General features: G+C 41.3%; 1 protein-coding gene across 3 annotated transcripts in view; it reads right to left on the reverse strand.

Moving 5' to 3' along the window:
• The window catches only part of dnaaf11 (dynein axonemal assembly factor 11), a 51,123-nt gene extending 25,823 nt beyond the window's left edge, over positions 1 to 25,300 (reverse strand). For 2 of the 3 annotated variants that reach the window (XM_048270776.1, XM_048270774.1), the window contains exons 1-9: positions 25,194 to 25,299; positions 24,672 to 24,839; positions 24,497 to 24,574; positions 20,569 to 20,741; positions 14,583 to 14,752; positions 12,282 to 12,428; positions 7,964 to 8,035; positions 5,891 to 5,956; positions 1,552 to 1,621 (exon numbers count right to left, since the gene is read on the reverse strand). In XM_048270776.1, coding sequence (XP_048126733.1) covers positions 1,552 to 1,621; positions 5,891 to 5,956; positions 7,964 to 8,035; positions 12,282 to 12,428; positions 14,583 to 14,752; positions 20,569 to 20,741; positions 24,497 to 24,574; positions 24,672 to 24,839; positions 25,194 to 25,203 — 954 coding nt within the window. In that variant the 5' untranslated portion in view covers positions 25,204 to 25,299. Of the gene's footprint in view, positions 1 to 679; positions 958 to 1,551; positions 1,622 to 5,890; positions 5,957 to 7,963; positions 8,036 to 12,281; positions 12,429 to 14,582; positions 14,753 to 20,568; positions 20,742 to 24,496; positions 24,575 to 24,671; positions 24,840 to 25,193 lie in introns of those variants that run through there. The other variant, XM_048270777.1, reaches the window with a different exon arrangement.
• Positions 25,301 to 25,764: the final 464 nt, after the last annotated feature.

Raw genomic sequence — 25,764 nt, forward strand, 5'->3', positions numbered from 1 at the left:
TGACGATTTCTCCCCCAGCATACGATTAGAATTTAGACAGCTAAATACGCCATTTCACCGCCGTGTATGAGTAGGTCTAAGAGTGAGAAGTTTTATAATGCCCTATTTGAACTCATTGGCAAAGTGAAACTAACTTCACCATGGTGTCAGTCAACGACAAGACAGTTATTTGCAGTTACTTTCACTATTGACTGACAATGGGTTACCATCGAAAACATAGGCTGGAAAAAGCAACACTTACCATAATATTGCTGAAATGACTGAATAAAAAACGTTTATCCTGCAGAGGAGTTGCTTATATCTCGTGACAGTGCGTCTTCAGCTGTGCTCCATACGTGTCTCTCGCCTCTCCCCTAATCACTTTTAACCGCCATTACCAATTTGCAAATGATGGTGAATAACTACTCATCATGAGATATACAGTATTTCGTAATATCTTTATTGTAATTATGTTTCCCATTGTAATCGTGCAATTTGTAATGTTTTGCATGGACGTGCGCTGGTGTGTGTTCATGAATGATAGAAGGATGGTGCGTTGTGCACCCGCCAATATGACTGTTGACAATGCGCTCTTAAAATAACATATAAACAACTGGCCATAGACTTTTGACCAGGTGTACAATAGTGATTTTTAGACAATGCGGTAGGCCACTCCCTAAGTTATTAATTGCCACACCCCTGGGCGCATTTTTAAAAAATAAACGTGCAAAATAAGAAAATACACTTTGCGGGGTGAAAAACAAGTTTTAAACCATGCGCCAGGGTGCAAAATATGGACCTTTGTATGAGCAGCTAGAACACACACACACACACACACAACACATAGACACATATACACACATAAGAGTTAGGCTTTGGAGTTCATGTTGTTGTTGAGGTGGTCTGGCATCCTGTGGCCTTATTTCCACGATCAGAAACACTCTTCATGTGGACACTACGGGCCCCATTTATTACACTCTGCATGGAGAAGAGGAGAAGTGATGGAGGAGAAGTGATGGAGGAGAAGTGATGGAGGAGAAGAAAGGATGGAGGAGAAGAGGAGAAGTGATGGAGGAGAAGAAGTGATGGAGGAGAAGAGGAGAAGTGATGGAGGAGAAGAAAGGATGGAGAAGAGGAGAAGAGGAGATGGAGGAGAAGAAAGGATGGAGGAGAAGAAAGGATGGAGGAGAGGAGAAGAAGTGATGGAGGAGAAGAGGAGAAGAAGTGATGGAGGAGAAGAAAGGATGGAGAAGAGGAGAAGTGATGGAGGAGAAGAAAGGATGGAGGAGAAGAGGAGAAGTGATGGAGGAGAAGAAAGGATGGAGGAGAAGAGGAGAAGAAGTGATGGAGGAGAAGAAAGGATGGAGAAGAGGAGAAGAGGAGATGGAGGAGAAGAAAGGATGGAGGAGAAGAAAGGATGGAGAAGAGGAGAAGAGGAGATGGAGGAGAAGAAAGGATGGAGGAGAAGAGGAGATGGAGGAGAAGAAAGGATGGAGGAGAAGAGGAGATGGAGGAGAAGAAAGGATGGAGGAGAAGAGGAGATGGAGGAGAAGAAGTGATGGAGGACTGTACCTTTCCTTTGACTGTAACTCGGAGGTATGTAGGCTGAACATCCACCTCCATCAGGGATGTGTCCAGGTGCCTGTCAAACACACACACACACACACGCACACAGCGTCACATAAGTCTGGTGTGTGGGAACATTTTGGATTTAAATTCACACACACACACACACAGCGTCGCATAAGTCTGGTGTGTGGGAACATTTTGGATTTAAATTTACACTTACTTACACACACACACACACACACACACACACACACAGCGTCGCATATGTCTGGTGTCTGGGAACATTTTGGATTTAAATTGACCTGTGATGACAGTGGAAAGAAAACGGTAGATAGAACTGTGACTGTGTGCAAGTACTGTGCAACACATATTCATTATGCTAGTGCAACAGGTGTTCATTATGCTAGTGCAACACATATTCATTATGCTAGTGCAACAGGTGTTCATTATGCTAGTGCAACACATATTCATTATGCTAGTGCAACAGGTATTCATTATGCTAGTGCAACACATATTCATTATGCTAGTGCAACAGGTGTTCATTATGCTAGTGCAACAGGTGTTCATTATGCTAGTGCAACAGGTATTCATTATGCTAGTGCAACAGGTGTTCATTATGCTAGTGCAACACATATTCATTATGCTAGTGCAACAGGTGTTCATTATGCTAGTGCAACACATATTCATTATGCTAGTGCAACAGGTATTCATTATGCTAGTGCAACACATATTCATTATGCTAGTGCAACAGGTGTTCATTATGCTAGTGCAACACATATTCATTATGCTAGTGCAACAGGTGTTCATTATGCTAGTGCAACAGGTGTTCATTATACTAGTGCAATACGTATTCATTATGCTACGACAGGCCCGGAGTGGCTAATCAGGAGCTTCGGGAGGACGGGCCGGTGTGAATATCGTGTTTATAATATATTGTTTCTGAAGTTCATTTGCTGCACCCTCACGGCACTTCAGCAGCTTAGGCTGTGCGGTCGCCGCCCCTTACTCGCAGTTTCCAAAATATTAACAAAGTAGCCCTCACAAAACTGTTTGGAAATATGTGCAATCATTCAGGGGAGCAGGAGGCTATATGAGCGGCCCCTCCTCCAGTGGCACGACTCTGATGAACTCTCATATGTGCAGGTGAGACGTGTAGTAGGCTAATAATAATTAATTTTACTGTAAGGTAATAACCCTAGATCTCAAAAGCCCTCGAAAATAAAATATCATTACAATGTGTAGTAGTGTTTTGGGTAATCCCGCTCGATTTTCTTGTGAAAAATGATTTTTATTTTAGTTCTATTTAGTATTTAGTTTTATTTTATTTCTATTGTTAGTATAGAGTCTAAGGAACAAGATTTTTTTGTCTTCAAATTGTCACAATCCATTTTCACACTTAGATGACATCATCATTTATATAATGCATAATTAAGACTGGGGCTACTATCACTTGGGGGTCAAATGTGAGAAAATACAGGTAAAGAGGGTATTTTGGGTGCTGATTCTGAATATCATATTCACTTAGCTGATTTTTTAGTTTTAAACCTGCTAATTAGCATTTCCGGCCTAAAGCTGGCCTCCATAGGCCACATATGGCCCTTTCCAGTAGACTTGTAAATCTGTCGCCCGAGTTGGAAAGTGTAAATTCCGCAGCTTTCTTGCGGCATTTCACGCAGGCACGCCCCCTTTACCTTGGAGTGCTTGAGGGTACCACGAGGTGGACATACGACCTTACAACAAACATGGCTGCGCCCATAGTTGAGATGAGATGACATGTATTTTTTTTGCATATGTACTGTGTTGGTCATTTTAATGTTGATGCAATGCTCTTACACACTAGATTACATTGCTGCTTTAATCCGGTCACCAATTCATGCATTGCACGGTCTTGCTGTGCGTGCAGTACAATGTAACAATTTGTTTTCCAGCCGTTTAGCTAGAGGCTACATGTAGCACAAAACAATAACAATGACTAGCCTCCTGCTCGTGGCTCGAGAGAAACGCGCTCCTTTAGCAACTCATTCGTACATGTTGTATGGGTGGGTGTACGATGATTTACAAGTCTAATGGAAAGGGGCAACAGAACGGGTGAATAGGATAAAAAATAACTCCTTGATATTCTTATGAAACTTTACTAGTTGATTATTTATGTTGAGACAATATTTTTTTGAAATATGTTTTCTGAAAATATGTTTATGGATGTAATTTAACAATATCTAATTAATTATGCACTAATTTGCATACATTTCGATTACAGACATCTGAATATTGGATAGTTAACTTGAATGTAGTCAAGTTCAGGTTTACCTTTCTGGATTCAGAGCCTTAAAAGAATAGCTTGTTCAAGCGCCAGTCCTCGGTTTTGCTGATTTTGCTGAGAGATGGTCTTAATGATGTGTTTAAAGTCGAGTCAAACTCCTTCAGTTTGTGCATGATTACATGATATAACTATACTAATACTGTAGCCTAAATGGTGGATAATTAAGCTATACATCATATGCTGAAGTATAGTATTTCTGAAGTGTTAAAGATTAAATAGAAAATAACAACAAGAACCATACAGAACCGAAAACCGTGATACGAACCGAACCATGGGTTTTCTGAACTGTGCCACCCCTAACAACACACACACACACACACACACATTTACTCAAACACTCACTCATTCACACACACACTGACTCACTCACACACACTCACTCACTCACTCGCTCGCTCACACACACACATTCTCTCTCTCTCTCTCTCACACACACACTCTCTCACACATTCAAACACACACACACACACACACTCTCACACATTCAAACACTCTCTCACACACACATTCACACACTCTCACACACACACAAATTCACACACACTCTCACACACTCACATTCACACACACTTGAAAACGAAATTATTTTTCAAACGTTCTGTTCCGAATGGTTCAGGTAGGCCGTCATGTTTAACGTTTTCGTTCTTGCATGCGTTCCGCCACCAACATATCGGTCCTGAACCGTTCGAACATAAAATATCGTTCGTTCTTAAAGTTCCGCAGTGTTTGGCGGGCCTATCAAGTCTATTTTTGTGGACTTTACCTTAGAATAGACGTAGGCTACTCATTTTTTCCCCTTGATTTAGCCTATACCGTAGCTATGCCCAAAAATAATAAATCACAATAAATAATAATAATAAATCACAGGCGGCATCCAAAAACATTCAGATGGGCTATCCATCCCAGGCCTAACCTATGCCTATAAATTACCTGGTTGTGAAGTTTTATCCATATGGAGATCTTCAAAGGCTTGCGCTATAATTCCAACCCTGTTTATAAACGAACCTGTCGGTTGCTGACAAGGCCTATCTCAAATTTCCCGTTTAACTCTTCTACATAGAATAGGCTATAATTGCACAAACATTTCAAATCGACTTTAAAAGCGACAAAAGTGGACAGGCAAAATAGGCTATTACGCATAGGCTACAAACAATTTCCAAATCAGTTTCAGTAGCCTACGCTACGAGCTGGCCTAAGATCCAAAGTGGCAGAAGGATAGGTTACATTACAACAGCAAGACAAAATATACACATTTGGACCAAAGGTTTTTTTTTTTTTCAAACTGCAGAAATCAAATTATTAGGCTGTTATGAGAGAAAAACACGGGATTCCAAGGCACTCTCAATTGTCAAAGGTTAAAAAGCCTTTATTTTGTTGGCTTGGTTACATTAAACCTTTAAAAAAAACTCCGACGCGTTTCGGCAAACAAGCCTTCATCAGGGAGTCAAACAGTTCTCAACAGGAAAGGAGAGGTTTTTTTAAATAATAAGTCAACCAATCAGGACTCTCCACATTGCAGATGTGCTAGTCAGGTGATGAGTGTAAGAGTATACAACCACCAGCAGGTGTCATCCTTACATCCCTGTGAGAAATAAATGTCGTATATACAACCATGCATACAGAAAAGTCAACATTCAGACACATTATTGTCAAATTAAAAACTAATATGTAGAGAGTGAACCCAAAACAAACACAAACAAAAAAACAAAACAAAAAAACACAAACAAGCAAAGCGCCACTTAGCCTACTCCTTGCTATAAGGTATAAATCAATAATTTCTAATTGTGATCATTAAGTATTGTCATTGTCAACAACAATGTTTTTTTGTAGTGTCGAGTTGAGTTTCAGTTGTCCTTAGCCCTAATAAGGTGACTAATAACCTCAACCTTGGCACTTCTTAAAAACAAATGACACTTAAAAACCAAACATGTGTGGTAAAAAATGAAGAACAAACACCATCGACTACTTTTACTACCGCGCGGACACCCTGAGACACACACACACACACACACGCTCACGTACCTGTAAACATGCAAGTCCAGCTGAAGGCTGTTATTCTCCTCGTCCTCCGTTAGTGTGAAATCCAGCCTGACATCACAAAGAGTGTGTGGTCACGCAAACATCTGTGTGTGTGTTTGTGTGTCTATGAGCATGCATCTCTGTGTGTGTGTGTGTGTGTTTGTGTGTCTCTGAGCATGCATCTGTGTGTGTGTGTGTGTGTGTGCTTTCATCAACAGAAACTTCATAAGGGTTTAGACTGCAGAACATAGCCTAAGCTGCAGTCGTGGCCTACTGGTTAGGGCTTCGGACTTGTAACCGGAGGGTTGCCGTTTCAATCCCCGACCAGTAGGCACGACTGAAGTGCCCTTGAGCAAGGCACCTAACCCCTCACTGCTCCCCGAGCGCCGCTGTAGCAAGAAAGCTCACTGTGCCGGATTAATGTGTGATTCACCTCACTGTGTGTTCACTGTGTGTTCACTAATTCACAGATGGGATAAATGCAGAGACTAAATTCCTTGTATACGCAAGTATACTTGGCCGAGAAACCTGATTTACATTTAGCAATTTCTTAAATGACCCTCACTGTCCACCGTTGCTATAACATCATGCAAGACCTGAGACACAGCAAGGATGCGCTAGTCAGAAAAAGCTAGCAGACGTATGCGCTAGTCAGAACAAGCTAGCAGACATTTATGAGTAATGCGCTAGTCAGAACAAGCTAGCAGACATATATGAGTAATGCGCTAGTCAGAACAAGCTAGCAGACATATATGAGTGATGCACTAGTCAGAACAAGCTAGCCGTAGTTTATGAGTAATGCGCTAGCCAGAACAAGCTAGCAGGCTAGCAGACGTATATGAGTGATGCACTAGTCAGAACAAGCTAGCCGTAGTTTATGAGTAATGCGCTAGCCAGAACAAGCTAGCAGGCTAGAAGACGTATATGAGTGATGCGTTAGTTAGAACAAGCTAGCAGACGTATAGTGATGCGCTAGTCAGAACAAGCTAGCAGACGATATGAGTGAAGTGATGCACTAGTCAGAACAAGCTACAAGTGGTTTATGAGTAGGCTAGCCAGAACAAGCTAGCAGGCTAGAAGGCGTATATGAGTGATGCGTTAGTTAGAACAAGCTAGCAGACGTATAGTGATGCGCTAGTCAGAACAAGCTAGCAGACGTATATGAGTGATGCGCTAGCCAGCACAAGCTAGCAGTAGCTTATGCAGTCGTTTATGAGTGAATGGTAGTCATTAGATAACACAATGCAGTTTGGCAAATGCCAATCAATAGCCAGTTAAACTTTCAATGTTGTTTGATCTCACCAAAGTAACAGGCTAACTAACTAGTGTCTGATATGTTGGGTATTTGTTACATTATCGTTTGGCGGTTAGTTCGGCCTACACAGGCTTTGGACATGCTGTCATCTGACTGCTAGTGCTAATGTTTGTCATCTGACTGCTAGTGCTAGTGCTAATGTTTGTCATCTGACTGCTAGTGCTAATGTTTGTCATATCTGCCAACGCGTGTTTTGTAGGAAGAAGAAATACTATTGCACTCACTCAGAGAAATGGGTGACTAAGACCCAGACAGACAGATAGATAGATAGATAGATAGATAGATAGATAGATAGATAGATACTTTATTGATCCCAAACCGTTCAAGGCCCAAGCCCATTCTCTCCATGCTAACATTCATTCCCTCTCTGTGGCTCAAGCCCATTTCTCTGTCTTACCCCTACCCCTTCTCCAACCTCTTCATCTTACCCCTACCCCTTCATCTTACCCCTACCCCTTATCCAACCCCTTCATCTTACCCCTACCCCTTCATCTTACCCCTAGCCCTTGTCCCTTGAAACAGAGTGGCAAGACATAGGGGTGAATATATTCCTCTTGGAAATGAGACCCCACTAGCCTACTGTAAGGGAGAGCCGGGATGGCTAAAACACATTTTAATTAAACGTAATTTACAAAGAGATCATACCACACTGAAAACTAATGTAATAATATTTTGTAGCTCTGAACAAAACCGTTCAGGAATTATTTCAGCAAAAGTGGAACGTGCGTAATGTTTCATTCATGTGTGTATGTGTTTCATACTTGGGTTCATTAACATTCAGCATTTTTCCGTCTTCAGCTATCAGAGATCTGGTCTTCTTTGTTTTTTTCTCCCTGCAATACAGGCAGCAGACAGCTATCATTAATACAGCAGGCAGCTAATTCTAATATAGCAGGGAGCTATCATTAATACAGCAGGCAGCTAATTCTAATATAGCAGGGAGCTATCATTAATACAGCAGGCAACTAATTCTAATATAGCAGGGAGCTATCATTAATACAGCAGGCAGCTAATTCTAATATAGCAGGGAGCTATCATTAATACAGCAGGCAACTAATTCTAATATAGCAGGGAGCTATCATTAATACAGCAGGCAGCTAATTCTAATATAGCAGGGAGCTATCATTAATACAGCAGGCAACTAATTCTAATATAGCAGGGAGCTAACATTAATACAGCAGGCAACTAATTCTAATATAGCAGGGAGCTAACATTAATACAGCAGGCAACTAATTCTAATATAGCAGGGAGCTAACATTAATACAGAGGGCAGCTAACTTTACAAAACTTTACAGTTTTTCTTGATCGCTGTAATGCTTGCGTGAACTCTGACATCACATAGTCAACAGTTAACACAAAGGTCTAAACAGAATCACTCTGGCCAAAATGACTTATTTTGCTTGCAAAACACTCTAACGCCCTCAAAACATTTAAAACACAGCAAAAGCAAATTTTGCCTTCAAACAACACAACTTGAAGTCAAATCATTGTTCACTTTCAATCAATCATTACACACTGCACAACAAAATGCAAAACACTGTTCTGAAAATTAGGAATTTTAGCCTTCATTTTTGCTATGTCTGTGCCATTTCCTTTTCATTTTATTAAAAAAAAAAATTATTAATTCCGCCCAAGATGTAACTGCCATTGACAGTTTTTTTTTTTTTATTATTGAAATAGACCTACAGTAACTCCTAGACTTGTCAGCTTTTGTACAGTTGTCTTCACCAAATAGGCAGTACTTTCTCTAAATGTGCCTTAGATCCATACTTGCAAATAGCAACACAGAACAGACATGATATCTCTTATGGATAATGCATGATTGCTAATTGAAGAATTGTGCAAAGGAAATTCACACATTAACATTAATCATGTGCAAAGGTAACATCAGAGTTTACTGTTTCCCTGGTTTGTATCATGTGCAGTGTTACTGTTTGCTGTATCATGCGCTAAGGTAACGTTAGTGTTTGCTGTATCATGTGCTAAAGTAACGTTAGTGTTTGTATCATGTACTAAGGTAACGTTAGTGTTTGTATCATGTGCTAAGGTAACCATACCTGCAAACTCAGAAGGGCTAAAAAAGCAGACATATTTCCGAAAGACGTAAATGAAGGGATATCGGGATTAACCGACATTTCCATTACATGCACATGGGTAGACCTGTACCGGTATTGAATATTATCATATTATATTATAATAAATGTGCAGTAAGCAGAATTTAAATATGGCTGCATTCGACACTTTTACATATTAAAATTACATAGTCCTAAGAGTAGGCCTACCAGCTGTTTTGAGTTAAGGCCATGTTTAGCCTAATTGAATAACTTAATGATGGAGAAGATATTTTCAGACCTGCCATCCTTGAAGAAATGTCAGTATTACCTCAAACCAGGGAAAACACATTGCCCACCTTGGCCTTCATGTATGCAGCCAAAAAACAGACCAAACAACATAAATGTTGACAATCTGTTTTAAAGCCTAATCCTTATCTATACAAATCAGTGGTGTTGATAGAAAGGGACTGTGGATATCCATTTTTGTGAAGATATACATCTATCCCTCGTTATATGTTATGCTGGTGTCTTTCTGCTCCTCTCGTGTCTACTGAGGCTGCAATGATCACATTTCTGACTAAAGAGGCGGGTCTCAGCAATAGGTGCGTTATGTCAGTCTACTCTAGAAGCCTAGGTCTCGCTTGTTTGCGCGCTAATTATCAAGAATTATGATCTATATGCTACACAGAAAACAAACAAATTAAACACCTATCACTATCAACATATTTTGCTAGGTCCACTTTCAGATTTGTTGCAAATAACTACATGTGGCCTTGGAAAGGTCTGCGCTCCCTGAGAACGTCATGTCTAACCATCGTCGACACATGGAAAATACAATGCTAAATGAAATAACTCGTGAACAAGCAATAACTTTCCAAGACAATATTAAACTATTAAGCCGAGCTAAATTCACAATCGCACTCAGTCATTTTGTTTCGCAAAGGAATTCAAAACCGCCAGCTGCGAGAATGTGAATTTGCGAGTAAACACTTGTTAACCTCACCTCAGCAAGTCTTTCATTTAAAGAGAAAAGTATCCTAACAATATGATGTTTTACCTTGAGTTTATAGTCAGAGAGAATGTAGCATGTGGCCCGTGTTTGTTAGCTAACATTTTCTTTTTTTCCTTGGTCATATCGCTACTGCAGGCCATAGCAGGCAGGCTATGCGTAACAGAAAGTGAGAGAGATAAAGGCCGCCCTCAGAAACAACTGATTGGTAGATCTTAAAAAATAGCACAAAAAGAGGCTGCCTATTAATCTTGCATGAATTCGACAATAGTCTCACTCCAGACCCCCTAACGTTAGTGTTTGCTGTATCATTTGCTAAGGTAATGTGAGTGTTTGTATCATGTGCTAAGGTAACGTTAGTGTTTGCTGTATCATTTGCTACAGTAACGTGAGTGTCTCTGTTTGTGCTGCAGCGTGAGAGTTCATGTGTCCTCATGTGTGAATGAATTTGGATAAAAGTGTTTGTATCATGTGCTAAGGTAACGCTAGTGTTTCTATCATGTGCTAATGTGCTAAGGTAACGCTAGTGTTTGTATTATGTGCTAATCTGCTAAGGTAACGCTAGTGTTTCTATCATGTGCTAAAGTGCTAGCTGATTTAACGCTAGCTGATTTAGATGAGAGCCTCAGACTGGGCCACAGAAGAGTGGGCTGGGCCAGACAAGCTTTAACTGCAAACTCTAAAATGTGTTCATCAATCACTGGCAAATGGACACACACACACACACTCAGCTGGCTGTGGAGCATCTCTGTGCCACCACATCTCCTCAATAGCCATTACATGGGGCTCTCTGTCTTTCTCAGTGTGTGTGTGTATGTCTGAGTGTGTATGTACAGTATGTGTGTGAGTGTGTGTGTATGTCTGAGAGTGTATGTGTGTGAGTGTGTGTGTGCGCGTGCGTGTGTATGTCTGAGTGTGTATGTATGTGTGTGAGTGTGTGTGTATGTCTGTGAGTGTATGTGTGTGAGTGTGAGTGTGTGTGTGCGCGTGCGTGTGTGTGTGTGTGTATGTCTGAGTGTGTGTGTGAGTGTGTGTGTATGTCTGTGAGTGTATGTGGTGAGTGTGTGTGCGTATGTCTGAGTGTGTATGTATGTGTGTGTATGTCTGTGAGTGTATGTGTGTGAGTGTGTGTGTGCGCGTGCGTGTGTGTGTGTGTGTATGTCTGAGTGTGTATGTATGTGTGTGAGTGTGTGTGTATGTCTGTGAGTGTATGTGGTGAGTGTGTGTGTGCGCGTGCGTGTGTGTGTGTGTGTGTATGTCTGAGTGTGTATGTATTTGTAAGTGTCTGTGTCTGTCTCTCAGGTCAACTGCAATTAAGCATCTCATTAACCATACTGCCACCATGGAGATTCAGGGATTACAGAAAATTAAGGTTAAAAGGCTGTGCGTGTGTGTGTGTGTGTGTGTGTTAAAAGTGATTAAGAAGTGACAAGGACATACATACTGAACAGACATCCGCTCTACTGTACCCTGCAGTCACTCCATCTCTACTCATCTCTACTCTACTCTACTCTACTCATCTCTACTCTACTCATCTCTACTCATCTCTACTCTACTCTACTCTCATCTCTACTCTACTCACCTCTACTCTACTCATCTCTACTCTACTCTACTCTACTCTACTCATCTCTACTCTACTCTACTCTACTCTACTCATCTCTACTCTACTCTACTCACCTCTACTCTACTCATCTCTACTTTACTCATCTCTACTCTACTCATCTCTACTCTACTCATCTCTACTTTACTCATCTCTACTCTACTCATCTCTACTCTACTCTACTCATCTCTACTCTACTCACCTCTACTCTACTCATCTCTACTCTACTTTACTCATCTCTACTCTACTCTACTCTACTCATCTCTACTTTACTCATCTCTACTCTACTCATTTGAACCTGTCAGCCAAAGCTAACTGTGATTACAACACATCGTTTTCACTTTTTCATTTTTAACTAGGTGGCGCTATAACTCAAATGAGTGGTTATGGGATGGGTTGCCATGGTCTGTGCGTACCTGTCTGTGTTGCGCTGGCGTCTCTTCTCCTCCAGGTGGCGGTGTGCCTCCAGTCTGGACTCTGGGCTAAAGTCACATGGGGTTTCCCAGAATTCCCTCTCCTGCTCTAGCCGCTCCGCCTCACACACTGGGCTCTCGTCATCGCTCCTGAAACACACACACACAGACACACACACAGACACACACACACACACACACACACACACAGACACACACACACACACAGACACACACACACACACACAGATTAAAAACACAGACATGAGGCTACAGATAGAATATACAGACATAACACAAACAAACAAACACACACACAGTCAAAGATCTCACTCTCTCACACACACTCTCACACACACACTCACAAACACAGACAGACAGACAGACAGACAGACAGACAGAGCAGTGTTTCCTCAACTACCGCCTTCCACCGTGGAGTCTATTATCCCGCTTATTCCACTGTTGCTACTTGCTTTGTGTTCATTTCCTGTTACAATTTAAACGTTTTAATCGCTAAGATTGTCTTGTTTGTAGAACTACTTGCTTCCGACACATATCAACTAATTTCACAACTTGCAGGACAAACTGCCGTTACTAGTTCTAAATGGATGGTTGCTACGGCCAAAGGCCAGTCGTTAGTTCTATCTCTCCCGTTGTCAAGCGGGCGTATCCCAAGATTCTGATGGACTTTAGCTTTGAAACATCGCTATTTTACTTAGCCTGCTGTCATCCATGTAGATAGATAGATAGATACTTTATTGATCCCCAAATTCAAGGTCTCAGCAGCAGCATACATACAACACAAACACATTCTTTAACAGCAGAAAGAGTAATTAAAGTATATAATATAAAAACACAACTAAGCAGTAAGGACAGTAGAAGATAAAGAATATGCTAAATATACTAAAATACAAATTATACTAACTAACACTTAATACAATATATAAAAATATACTAAAATACAAATTACAAAAATACAAATTATACTAACTAACACTTAATCTAAATCAATTCTAAAAACAGTATCCACATAGTGGTGATTAATCAATCAGAGGCGCTTGCAATGACTGAGGCAGGGACTGAACCTGTGATTCTCTGTGCATAGTAAGGTAAGGTAAGGGGCTCTGTGTGAATGAGTGTCATGGTGATAGTCATGGTGATAGTGCAAATGAGTAAGTCAGTGCAACAATGCAGAAATAAAGTAAAGTAAAGTCTATATATCTATATATTTAACTATTTAAGAAAATGTATAAGTGTGGCCACAGTTCGGGTTGTGGCATGGAGGGGGGGGGGGGGGGGTTATGCATATGTGCTAATGTGCTAATATAGCACGCAAACAGTGAGGCATAAAGACAGTGGTACAAGTGGCTAGCTAAAAGCCACCTCCGTCATATGCTACAATGTTGCTATGTTCTGAACGTCTGCATTTTACAGCTCGGATGCAACGTGACGGTTCATTTAAACTTCACAACGAGTTTGGCGAATTAATATACAAGTGTGATACGGCCTACAGTAGGTAACGGAAATCCATTTCAAGATATAGCGATTTGAATGCAGATAGGGTCACCCTGAACACATTCCTTACAACCTCTTATCTACAGTATCATTCATTGTCGTATCTTACTTTAAAACGACCTAGAAATGATTTTTTTACCTAGAAATATGACGTTCAGACGTTCTTTGGTCTGATAACTTCTTTAATTTCTTGAATTATTCTGAAGGAAATGTATATTTTAGCCACATTCCTTATACGCATTAGCCAAGAGACTTACGAGGAGAAACAGCAACCTAAATACAGTTGTTGCTGACCAGGTTCCTCACGGAGATTGCACCCGATCACACACACACACACACACACACACACACACACACACACATACATACACAGATCACACACATACACAGATCACACACACCCACACACACACATACACAGATCACACACACACACACACAGATCACACACATACACAGATCACACCCACACACACACACATATCACACCCACACACATACACAGATCACACACACACACACACACACACACACACATTACCCCTCCTTGGCACACACACACACAGATTACACACACACATTACCCCTCCTTGGCCCCCACACACATACACAGATCACAAACACACACACACATTACCCCTCCTTGGCACACAGACACACAGGCACACACACATTACCCCTCCTTGGCACCCACACACACCCACACACATACACACACACACACATGCACACACACACACACACATTACCCCTCCTTGGCACACACACACACACACACACACACATTACCCCTCCTTCTCCTTGGCGTGGGTTGCGGTGTCTTTTGGGTTGCGGTGTCTTTTGGTGTCTCTTCTCTGCAGTTGCTCCGCCTCCTGCTCTAGGACACGCCTCCTCAGCTGCTCCAGACCTGAGAGCGCTCGAATACGCTCCACCCTCCTGATGGGCTCACCGTCCAATGACTGCACAGCAACACATACACACACACACACCACACATACACACACATACATACACACACACACACCACACACATACATACATACATACACACACACCACACATACTCACACACACACAAACACACACTTTACTTTACTTTACTTTATTTGGCAGACGTATTTGTCCAAGGCGACATACAAACCGGTTTTGACATCAATAAGTGAAGATGGACATTAATGTCACCTCAACAAACGTCATAATCAGGGTAGGAATTTCACGGCGGCCATATTTGACAGCGCAGAGCAAGAAAGAAAGTGTGTCCAAATTCTTCTCAGTTGAAGTAGCCTACTCATCATACAGACATCACAAACCTACTCATCATACAGACATCACAAGCCTACTCATCATACAGACATCACAAGCCTACTCATCATACAGACTAGCCTCCTCATCATACAGACATCACAAGCCTACTCATCATACAGACATCACAAGTAGCCTCCTCATCATACAGACAATACAAGCCTACTCATCATACAGACCCTCTTCTCAGAAGTAGCCTACTCATCATTCAGACATCACAAGCATCACATCACATGGAAGAGCTTTTTCTCAGCTTTTAAACGATGTTAGCCGTTTGGTGAACGGTTTGCGAGACAAATAAATACTATGATTAAATTGAATCATAAATTCTAGGTTCTGCGCCTATCTCCCTACCCATTCATCACGGTGGAATACTTCACAAACCCTTCGTTCAAAACATGGCAAACCATATATCAAAATAAACAGCAGACCTTACCGAACCCCTGTACAGTTAGCCTTTCCAGAGTAATCCGGTTTTGAATTTGCAGCAAATTTCGACATGCATGTCTCCAATTTTGGGCTTTAAGTTTCACAACGTGTTTACATTTTTCTATGTCATTTCATAACTGGCCAAATACAAAATAAACGTTAAAAATATCGCCTAGATGTCAGTAAATATTAAAATCAGAGGATATACAGCTGACTAAGGTTCCGAAGGTCTAAGCACGCTCTGCTACCAGTCTCCATTGATGGGGTCAATGTGGAGGTGGTAAGCACCTACAAGTATCTGGGTCTCCACCTGGACAATAAACTGGACTGGTCAGCCAACACTGATGCACTCTACAAGAAAGGACAGAGCAGGCTGTACTTCCTGAGGATGCTGCGGCCCTTCAATGTGTGCAGCAAGCTCCTCAGGATGTTCTATCAGTCTGTTGTGGCCAGCGCCCTCTTCTATGCAGTGGTATGCTGGGGAGGAAGCACAAAGAAGAAGGATGCTGGGCGACTTGACAGGCTGGTAAGGAAGGCTGGCTCTGTAGTGGGAGCTGAACTGGAGTGCATCACTTCAATATCTGACAAAAGGACCCTAAACAAACTGATCAACATCTTGGACAATGAATGTCATCCGCTCTACAGCACTATCAAAAACCAAAAGAGCTTGATCAGCTGGAGACTTCGCTCACTGCCATGCACAACTGAAAGGCTGAGGAAGTCATTTGTTCCTAGGGCCATTGAACTGTTCAATGCCTCACTAAAGAGAAGAGGAGAGATAGACTTCTCTGCTTAGTCTGTCTGCCTCTCAACCCTCTCCATGTCCATGTTTTTTGAGTACTGACTGCCCACTACTGCTTACTACTGTTTTACTACTGTGTACTATTGTACACAGCCTAATGTTTTCACTACTGTTTTACTGCTACACTGTTTTTCATGCTATATTAGCACACATAATCAATGGCTACGGTCAGGCTTCTGATACAATACCGAATGAATGAATGGCTATAACCCTATTACCTCAACCTGTTCTTGCACTGAAATAGTTTTTTATTTTAACTTGTCTACATTACACTTTACTCTCCTATTTGTCTATATTATTTATGCTGGTCTCTAGACCTTACTCTTGCACTGTTGGACTAATGTTGGACTACTTTTTGCACCTCCACCATGACACTCACTCCCTTTAGCACCTCACCAGTCCCGGCCCTGTCACTACAAGCGTCTTATGCTTGATCACCCTTTTGTTAGTTTTCTTAACTGTCTTATCTTCTACTGTCTTTATTGTACAGTGGAGTTTAGTTATATGTTTATACTTATACTAATGTTTACCATTTCTGTTGTAAGTGCATGTTGTGTGTTATTTCTGTATGCTACTGAGACCCTTGAATTTCCCCTTGAGGATCAATAAAGTATCTATCTATCTATCTATCTATCTGACTAAGAGTTTGTTAAAGTAGCCTTAATGATCACAAATGCTAAGCATGCATCTAAGCTATTTGAGTTTCTTAAAGCTGAGCTGTGCTTAAATTGTTCAATACATGATTTCATGACCGGCCAAATATAAAATAAATGTTAAATATAGCCTAGATATCTGTAAATATTATGATCAGATGATTTACAGTTCTATGTAATATGTCATGTTTCATGTTTTTGTAATGTTTCATACAGTGATGCAGGTCTACTGCTGTGAATAGGCTAAATACAAATTTGATCATTTTTATAGCCTACTACTGTATAGTTAACTTTGGCCTTGGTGCCCTGACATGTGGCCTTTGTGCCCCCCACCAAATATGCCCAACTGAAGGCCAAGTGGCCTTGCCCCTAAAATAATGAAATTTCAAACCTGGTCATAATCATCATTAAGATTCACTATGGAAGAGTTAAATAACCCATAAAAGACGTCATTAAGAAAAAAAAGTAACTGACCCAATGACAACCAATAGTGTAGTTTAGAGAGGACCATGGTTCCAATAGTGTAGTTTAGAGAGGACCAATAGTGTAGTTTAGAGAAGTTTAGAGAGGACCAATAGTGTAGTTTAGAGAGGACCATGGTTCCAATAGTGTAGTTTAGAGAGGACCATGGTTCCAATAGTGTAGTTTAGAGAGGACCAATAGTGTAGTTTAGAGAGGACCATGGTTCCAATAGTGTAGTTTAGAGAGGACCAATAGTGTAGTTTAGAGAGGACCATGGTTCCAATAGTGTAGTTTAGAGAGGACCAATAGTGTAGTTTAGAGAGGACCATGGTTCCAATAGTGTAGTGTGTGTGTGTGAGTGAAAGAGGACCATGTGGTTCGTACTATGAATTGTGCTAAATACTGTGTAAGGTGTCATCTTCCTGATATTGTACAGTGTGAATCTGCATGGATTTGGTTTGGTCACACACACACACTGCAGCCTAACACACACACACACACACTGCAGCCTAACACACACACACACACACACAGCAGCCTAACACACACACACACACAGCAGCCTAACACACACACAAACTGCAGCCTAACACACAAACACACAAAAAAACTGCAGCCTAACACACACACAAACTGCAGCCTAACACACACACACACACACAAACTGCAGCCTAACACACAAACACACACAAACTGCAGCCTAACACACTCACTGCAGCCTAACACAGACACACACAAACTGCAGCCTAACACACACACACACACTGCAGCCTAACACAGTTTAAGTTTTAAAGCAATTCTCAACAATTTTAGGACAATTTAAAAAAACGGTAGAGTACAGTAAGAATAAGTGCATCAGTGAGTGTTGCTTTTAACAGTTACGTGTCAGTTCAAGACGGCTGGTGAGTGCTAGGACCAGCAAGACTTGAGAGGAGAGGAGATGTTCTCTAAAGAGCTGGGTCTTCAGGAGTTTTTTGAAGATGGAGAGGGATGTCCCTGCCCTTGTAGGAACTGGCAGTGTGTTCCACCAACGAGGAACAACAGATGAGAAAAGTTTGGATTGGCTTGAGCGTACCGGTGGTAGTGGATAGAAGAACTAATTTCATAAATCTTTGCATCTTGGCTGGCTAGTCTAACTTTCCGCTTTTTCTGCGCGCTCTTGGATTTGATAGAAGCGACTACTAGCGAGTCTGCTTGAAACTGCTAACGTTGATGGGAGGTGTCGTTTTTATGCTGCATTATAGCGTGATTCTATGGTTTGCACCAGTAATGTTTCTCGATGTTGCGGTGTATTTTGTAGACAAACATTGACATGGTTAGAAGTCATTCGCACCAGTGCGCCCTAAATATTTTTTTTGCACTTTCGCCGACGGCATCATTTTTACTCGCATAGTGCGAGTGAAATGGGCGCACTGTAGAGCCCTGTCACACACACACACTGCAGCCTAACACACACACCAGGGTTCTCAAGTTTTGAAGTTTGCAAGGAGTGAGACTTTGTTTCTCAGGGGGGAGGGGGCGTGGCATTGGCACGGTGCCACGCCCCCTCCCCCCTGATCGAAGTACATGAAAGTCCTACGTCTGCTTGAATGCCCCCCTCCCCCCGATCAACAGACCCATGAGAGAGCACAAATTCCATTATTTCTATCTGTGTGTGTGTGTGTGTGTGTGTGTGTGTGTGTGTGTTTGTTTATGAGTGATGTTGTGTGTTGTAAGTGTTTGTGGCAGATTTTGATGCCTTGATGACTGATACTGGGAGCTCCCATTTAAAGCACTGTGGTTCAATGTCAGCCATTTTCACAGTCATGAGGCCATCCTTAAAAATATTCTTGTTTGCAGTAACAGCCAAATTTTTTTAAAAAAAATGGGTCGGTAGGTAGGTCAATATTTTTTTTTTTTCAAGATTCAAAGTAAAAAAAAGTTGGTGATTAAAATGGTGATTACGTAGGTATGAACAAATGTGCATATTGTGACGTAACTGACTGGGTCCTCAACCCGTGCCTTCAGGCGCATCACTGCAAACCTCAATCTGATGCAGGTTATGTAGACCAGCCTTTCTCAAACTTCTTTGACCTGAGGCCCAGTCATGGCAGACTTTGGGGTCATAGGGCTCATCTACCCCACTCCCTCCAAATTGTCATTATCATTATCACAATCATTATTATGCCTATATTGTTATACATGCACTTTCACTTCAATGTTTTGTGACATGCACATCAGAGGACTGCTTTACTAATGTAAGATATAATTAGTTTCATTGCTTTTGCATGGTTGCATGATGCTTGCATAAGAAATCAAATACTTGTCAAAACAGCAACAATTATATGGGTGCTATTGTTTTGGGATGTTTCCCTCATGCAAGCATCATACATTGGTAGGAAATGGAGAAAAAAAAGTTTTTAAGTGTCGTTAAACAATTAAATAGCATTCAACAGGTTGAAGCGGAGCTTTGATACCAATGTTATCGATTAGTTTCAGTTTCTCTCGCGCAGACGCCTGCATTGAATGAACGCTCATAGGCTACCACCACTTTATTGTATGGCTTCATGTTTAATGACATCGATAGCAGAAACGTTTGTTTTCTTTTTTTGTCGGTCCGCGGTATCTTGATCAACTGCGCAGCAAATTATCAGACGAAGCACCGGGCCTAATTTCACTCCACGAATCCGCGGACCAGCAGTCTCCACGTTGCGGACCCACATCAAAACAAAACTATTTCCTGATTGGTTGAGAAATCCTATTTTCTGACTGGCCGATAGTAACTGAACAGCAGCTCTCTGAGCTGAATGAGCGCACAGACAGCAACGTTGTGTCACATGTTTGTAAAATATAGCCCTTAGAAATTTCTGTGCGGGCAAGTTAATAATTTCTCGGAGTGAGAAATGCCATGTGTGGCGTGTGAGCGTGTGAAGTCATTGAAATGCGTGTGTCTCACGCTCAATGCGTGGGACTTGAGAGGTCTGACACACACACACACAAAAACACACACACACTGCAGCCTAACACACACACACACACACACACACACACTGCAGCTATAGTTGGGGCCCTGTAAAGATGGTGTAGTCGCGGTAACCTTCGAAACAGGCACAGGTGTGTGTGTGTGTGTGTGTGTGTGTGTGTGTACCTGTAGTTGGGGCAGCGTAGAGATGACGTAGTCACGGTAACCTTGGTAATCGGCACAGGGGTTTCCCAGCAGGAAGAGCTCCTTCAGGTGCACGTTGGCCCTCAGAGACTCCACACTCGACAGACAGGACACAAAATTCACCGTCAGATCCAGCTTCTGTAGACTCTCACAACCTACACACACACACTCACACACACACACACACACACACACACACACATATACACACACTCACACACACAAAATGTACGAACATGAACACATGCAAAAATATCCCCCATTTCCCATATTATTAAAAGGAACCCTGATGAGCACGACTTGTTGGCCGTATGAGATTAATATGGCGTCAGCTATAGCAAGGTGCTATAAAAACACTCCAAATGTTTTAGTTTTTATTCATAGATGTAGGAAACCCGTTCACTCATAGGCTGCCATGGTTATGTGTGTCCCAATGCTTTCTGGGTAGTGAGTGACGTGTTAAGGTTGCTTGGTCTCGACAGTAAGCCCAGTAAGCCTATACAAGATCAACACATAAGCCGAGGCTACGAGATAAGCACATAGGCCTAGGCTACGAGATGAGCACATAGGCCTAGGCTACGAGATGAGCACATAGGCCTCGAGATGAGCACATACGTTAGGGCTTTGACTCCGAACTTCGTTATTCGAATATAATTCGATTATTTTAAAAATTAAAGATATTCGAACAAATTTTAGGGATCTCTTAATATTCTAACCTGTAGCCTATGGAGATAATTTCTATATTTTTTTATTATAATTTCTATTCAGATGCCGAGGTTTTTTTCACGCCTGGTGAAGTAAAATCGCGAACTCAGCAAGGCTATTATTGGTCATCTGGGCTGGTCACTATTGGTCATCTGTAGGTGAGGTTAGCATCCTGGCTGGTTCGCGCTTAGTGAGCTCACACACAGACACTTTTATTTTAAACTTAACCTTCCTCTGATTTTAATCACTTCAGTTATCAATCAAAGCAAACAGGGAAAAGAAATGGCAACCCAATCATGAAAAGCACTCAAATAAATAAATGTGCAGATAAGTCTGAATGAAAAGCAGCACTTGTTGAAGCCTGGAAATATTGTAAACAAAGTAGGTCTAACGTTAGCTTAATTTGCTAGTTCATCATAGTCTGGTTAAACTGTTCAGTTTCCCTACGTGTGTTTAAGTTTCAAATGAATACCTTTTCTCCTTGGGACAGGCCCGTTTGAGTCTTGGAAAATACTTGTCCATTGGCATCGGGATTGAGATGATTAGAACTTAGCAGTCAATTTGAATCCAACATTTTTGAACAAATTCGTGCAGCGTGCTAATGATGCTAACCGGATTTAATAGCAATTTAGCCAGTCGTCTTGCACGATTGTGAATGTTTGGATTACATGTGCATGCGAGGAGGGTTGCACCTGTTGAGAGGGAGAGAGAGTGCACGGGGCAAGGAGAGTCTGTGTTGAGGTAGGCCTACTTCTATCGCCTACTCTGGTAGAGTTTGACATACTACAATGCAAGATATATTTAGCCTATTTATTTATGGACAACGTAAGGCAGGAGGTGTGTGTTGCTTTTAATTATGAATGTTCTATCGAACGTATTTTTTATTGATATCGATTACATGTCTATTGCGATCGCTATAGTTTTATCGCCCAGCCCTATGCTCAATAATAACAATTTTAACACACGCATAAATACTCAGCCTTTCGTGCACGTAGTCTATTGACATTGACTGATATACTGCCCTCTGGTGGACAGAACATATAGAACTTAAGTTTGATACCAATATCGGTCTTACTGAAGACATTTAATGGTTAAAATATTATTAATACATATTCGAATATATTCAAATTTTAATATTAATAAACAAACAAACTTCGAATATGATTTTTGGGCAAAAGTCAAAGCCCTAACATACGTTCAGCCTTCTCAATCTGTATATGTGAATATATTTACAGTGCATGAAAATGCCCTGTTCTGTTATCTGAAGTCTTCTTCTTCTTCTTCTTCTTCTTATTCTTCCCACCAAATTTCTGCGTCTAATTCAGCTTTAACCGTTTAACGTAGAAACTTCGTTCAAACTTTGTAACGTAGGTCTTGAAAAGGACACATGGGGAATGTATTTTTCACTTTTGTAAACTTTATACTTTTTGAGATATTAATAAAAAAACAAGCTTATTTTTCCCCATAGACTTAACATGGGCTGATGACATCACAATGGGCTAATTAACTTGATTTGCACCTGTATCAACTTCCAGCTGCTCACTACTAGGACCCATCAAAGGGCCAGTTAAACTGATTGCACCTGTATCAACTGCTTTCTGCTTAACTAGGCCAACTCTCTGTGTCTCTCCATTCTACAAGGATATAAGGCACATTCCATCCAACTTTCTATCCATTCATCCTCTTCAAACCATTCACTCATCCACCCATTAAACAATCTGCCTATCAACATCCATTCAACTTTCTGTCTATCAACATCCATTACACTATCTAAATTCAACTTTTAAACTATATACTCTGTCTCAGGTCTCAGGCATTCAATCTGGCTCTCTTAAGACTACAGATTCTGTTCCTATTTCCTCTGCCCACAACTGTTTCAAAATAAATGTCCTCACTACAATAATTCACTATTAAATAATTTAACTATTTAAACTACTCAACTATTTAACTGTTTAGACATTTCAACTGTCAGTTGTTATCAACTATGACTCCTGCCAACTGTTTCCAAATAAAAGTTAGTTTTGCATTTTATGTTAATATATACAGTATGTTTATATTTTCATGCACTGGTAATTTCCTCGAAATTACATTTTCTAGTTATTCTTCCCACCAAATTTCTGCGTCTAATTCAGCTTTAACCGTTTAACGTAGAAACTTCGTTCAAACTTTGTAACATGCAAACTTTGTCTTGAAAAGGATACGTGGGGAATGTATTTTTCACTTTTGTAATCTTTATACTTTTTGAGATATTAATAAAAAACAAGCTTATTTTCCCCCATAGACTTTGCATTAGCACTATGACATCACAGTGGACTAATTAATTTGATTTGCACCTGTATCAACTTCCAGCTGCTCACTATTAGGACCCATCAAAGGGCCAGTTAAACTGATTGCACCTGTATCAACTGCTTTCTGCTTAACTAGGCCAACTCTCTCTGTGTCTCTCCATTCTACAAGGATATAAGGCACATTCCATCCAACTTTCTATCCATTCATCCTCTTCAAACCATTCACTCATCCACCCATTAAACTATCCATCAACATCCATTAAACAATCTGCCTATCAACATCCATTACACTATGGTCCACTATCTACATTCAACTTTTAAACTATATACACTGTCTCAGGCTTTAAGCATACAATCTGGCTCTCTTAAGACTACTATTTCCTTTGCCCACAACTGTTTCAAAATAAATGTCCTCTCTACACTAGAATAATTAACTATTAAATAATTTAACTATTTAAACTACTCAACTATTTAACTGTTCAGCCATTTTAACTGTCAGTTGTTATCAACTACGGTTTCCAAATAAAAGTTTGTTTGGCATTTTATGTTAATATACAGTATATTTATATTTTCATGCACTGGTAATTTCCTCGAAATTACATTTTCTAGTTTCCCTTGATGTTTTGGTATGGGTGAATGAGCCAGGTTATGAATTTCACCAGGATACAGGGATCCCCCTACTCTTGAAACTTGTGCTATTATTGAATGTACTAAAACTAAACAAAAATAGACATGGACATAAGAGCAAATATTCCTGAAGATGAAACAAACTCCTTGAAGAGATATGTTATGTTTTAGCTCTCCTGGGAAATGTGCAGTATGGTTATCATTAGTGGGATTCGGCAAACTGGCCACCATACTGTCACCATACTGTGGACGCAGCACACGCGCCGTGAGTGAGGGGGCCGGTTAATTACCCTGGAGGTTTTCGATGACCTCGATGTTATTGAGCGCCAGGTTGAGATACTCCAACTTCTTCAGTCTTCCGACGTTTTCTGTGGAGAGTCGATCACACAGTCAGCAGTAAGAACACACGCGAGGCAGGTCTACATGTCGCGTGCAGTAGGTCGGGAGAACGCGCCGCGCACGCACCTATCCGCGGGATGAGGTTGTTCTGCAGGTAGAGGATCCGCAGACCGCGACACCACCGGTCCAGATGCTCGAGTCGCTCGATGTCTTGCTGGTGCAGCGAGAGCTCCTCGAGCGAGAAGATCTCACAGTTGTTGTGTTCCGCGCGCCGGCGGACCATGTCCTCGGTGACTGGCGAGACACAAGATCACAGTAGGCGCGTGTGACGTTACCACACCTCAACGTTTCCAGCTCAAAAAACATTTAAAATAAAAACCACCGTAACGCCTTGTTTACTTTTAGTTAATTTCACGTACTGAGTTTTGGATAACGTTAAAGTTTGTATTGAGAAAAGCCCAAGGTTCGCCCGTAATGTCAACACACACACAATAATGTTAACAAATAGGTTCCTCAAAATGGTTTACTACGACGTTAAATCACCATAAAACATCTTGTGCGCACTTTTTCATCATACACGACTGACTATTTGGCATAAATATTAGCATATTTTTGAAAGGACAACTTTCAACAGGCTAGCATACTTACTTCTCACCATGTCTGCCACTGTGTTGCTTGTGGTTGTTATAGAAACGCGGGGTGAGTGCAGAAGAGTTCGGCTGCCAGAGGGGGGCGTTCAAGAGCCCATTCACTTCCTGTATGCCTATTTAAGAGTTAAGCAAAGAGTATAGAAGCAGAGCCCGTCTACGGAGAGCCTGGCCAAAGATTGTTAAGGCGGAGCAAGATATTTCATCAGGAGCCACTTTCGGGAACCCAGATCGCACGAGGGGGGGTCATAACCCCCCTTTATGCAGAGCAAAGGCAGCGACTGCTCCATTGAAGTCTATGGGCATAGCTCAGAATTTTACCACATATGCTAAGGTCTTATAAGAGTTAGGAATGTGAATTTCGGGCACGTTTTCATGATCCTCAAACCCTTCTGAACATTTCAGGTACATTTTTAGCATTTTTGAGCATTACAGTCTGGAGAAAATCGACTTTATATCAGGTGTCGCCCGGTTATTTATGCGCTGCTGTTGGCGGTTGCAAGCGTGACGCTCATCAATACGTCATCGACGCGCCTCTTTATGCAGACAGGATTCGATCCCCATTTCACGCC

Source organism: Alosa alosa, chromosome 19, assembly GCF_017589495.1.
Source record: "Alosa alosa isolate M-15738 ecotype Scorff River chromosome 19, AALO_Geno_1.1, whole genome shotgun sequence".
Taxonomy (NCBI): domain Eukaryota; kingdom Metazoa; phylum Chordata; class Actinopteri; order Clupeiformes; family Clupeidae; genus Alosa; species Alosa alosa.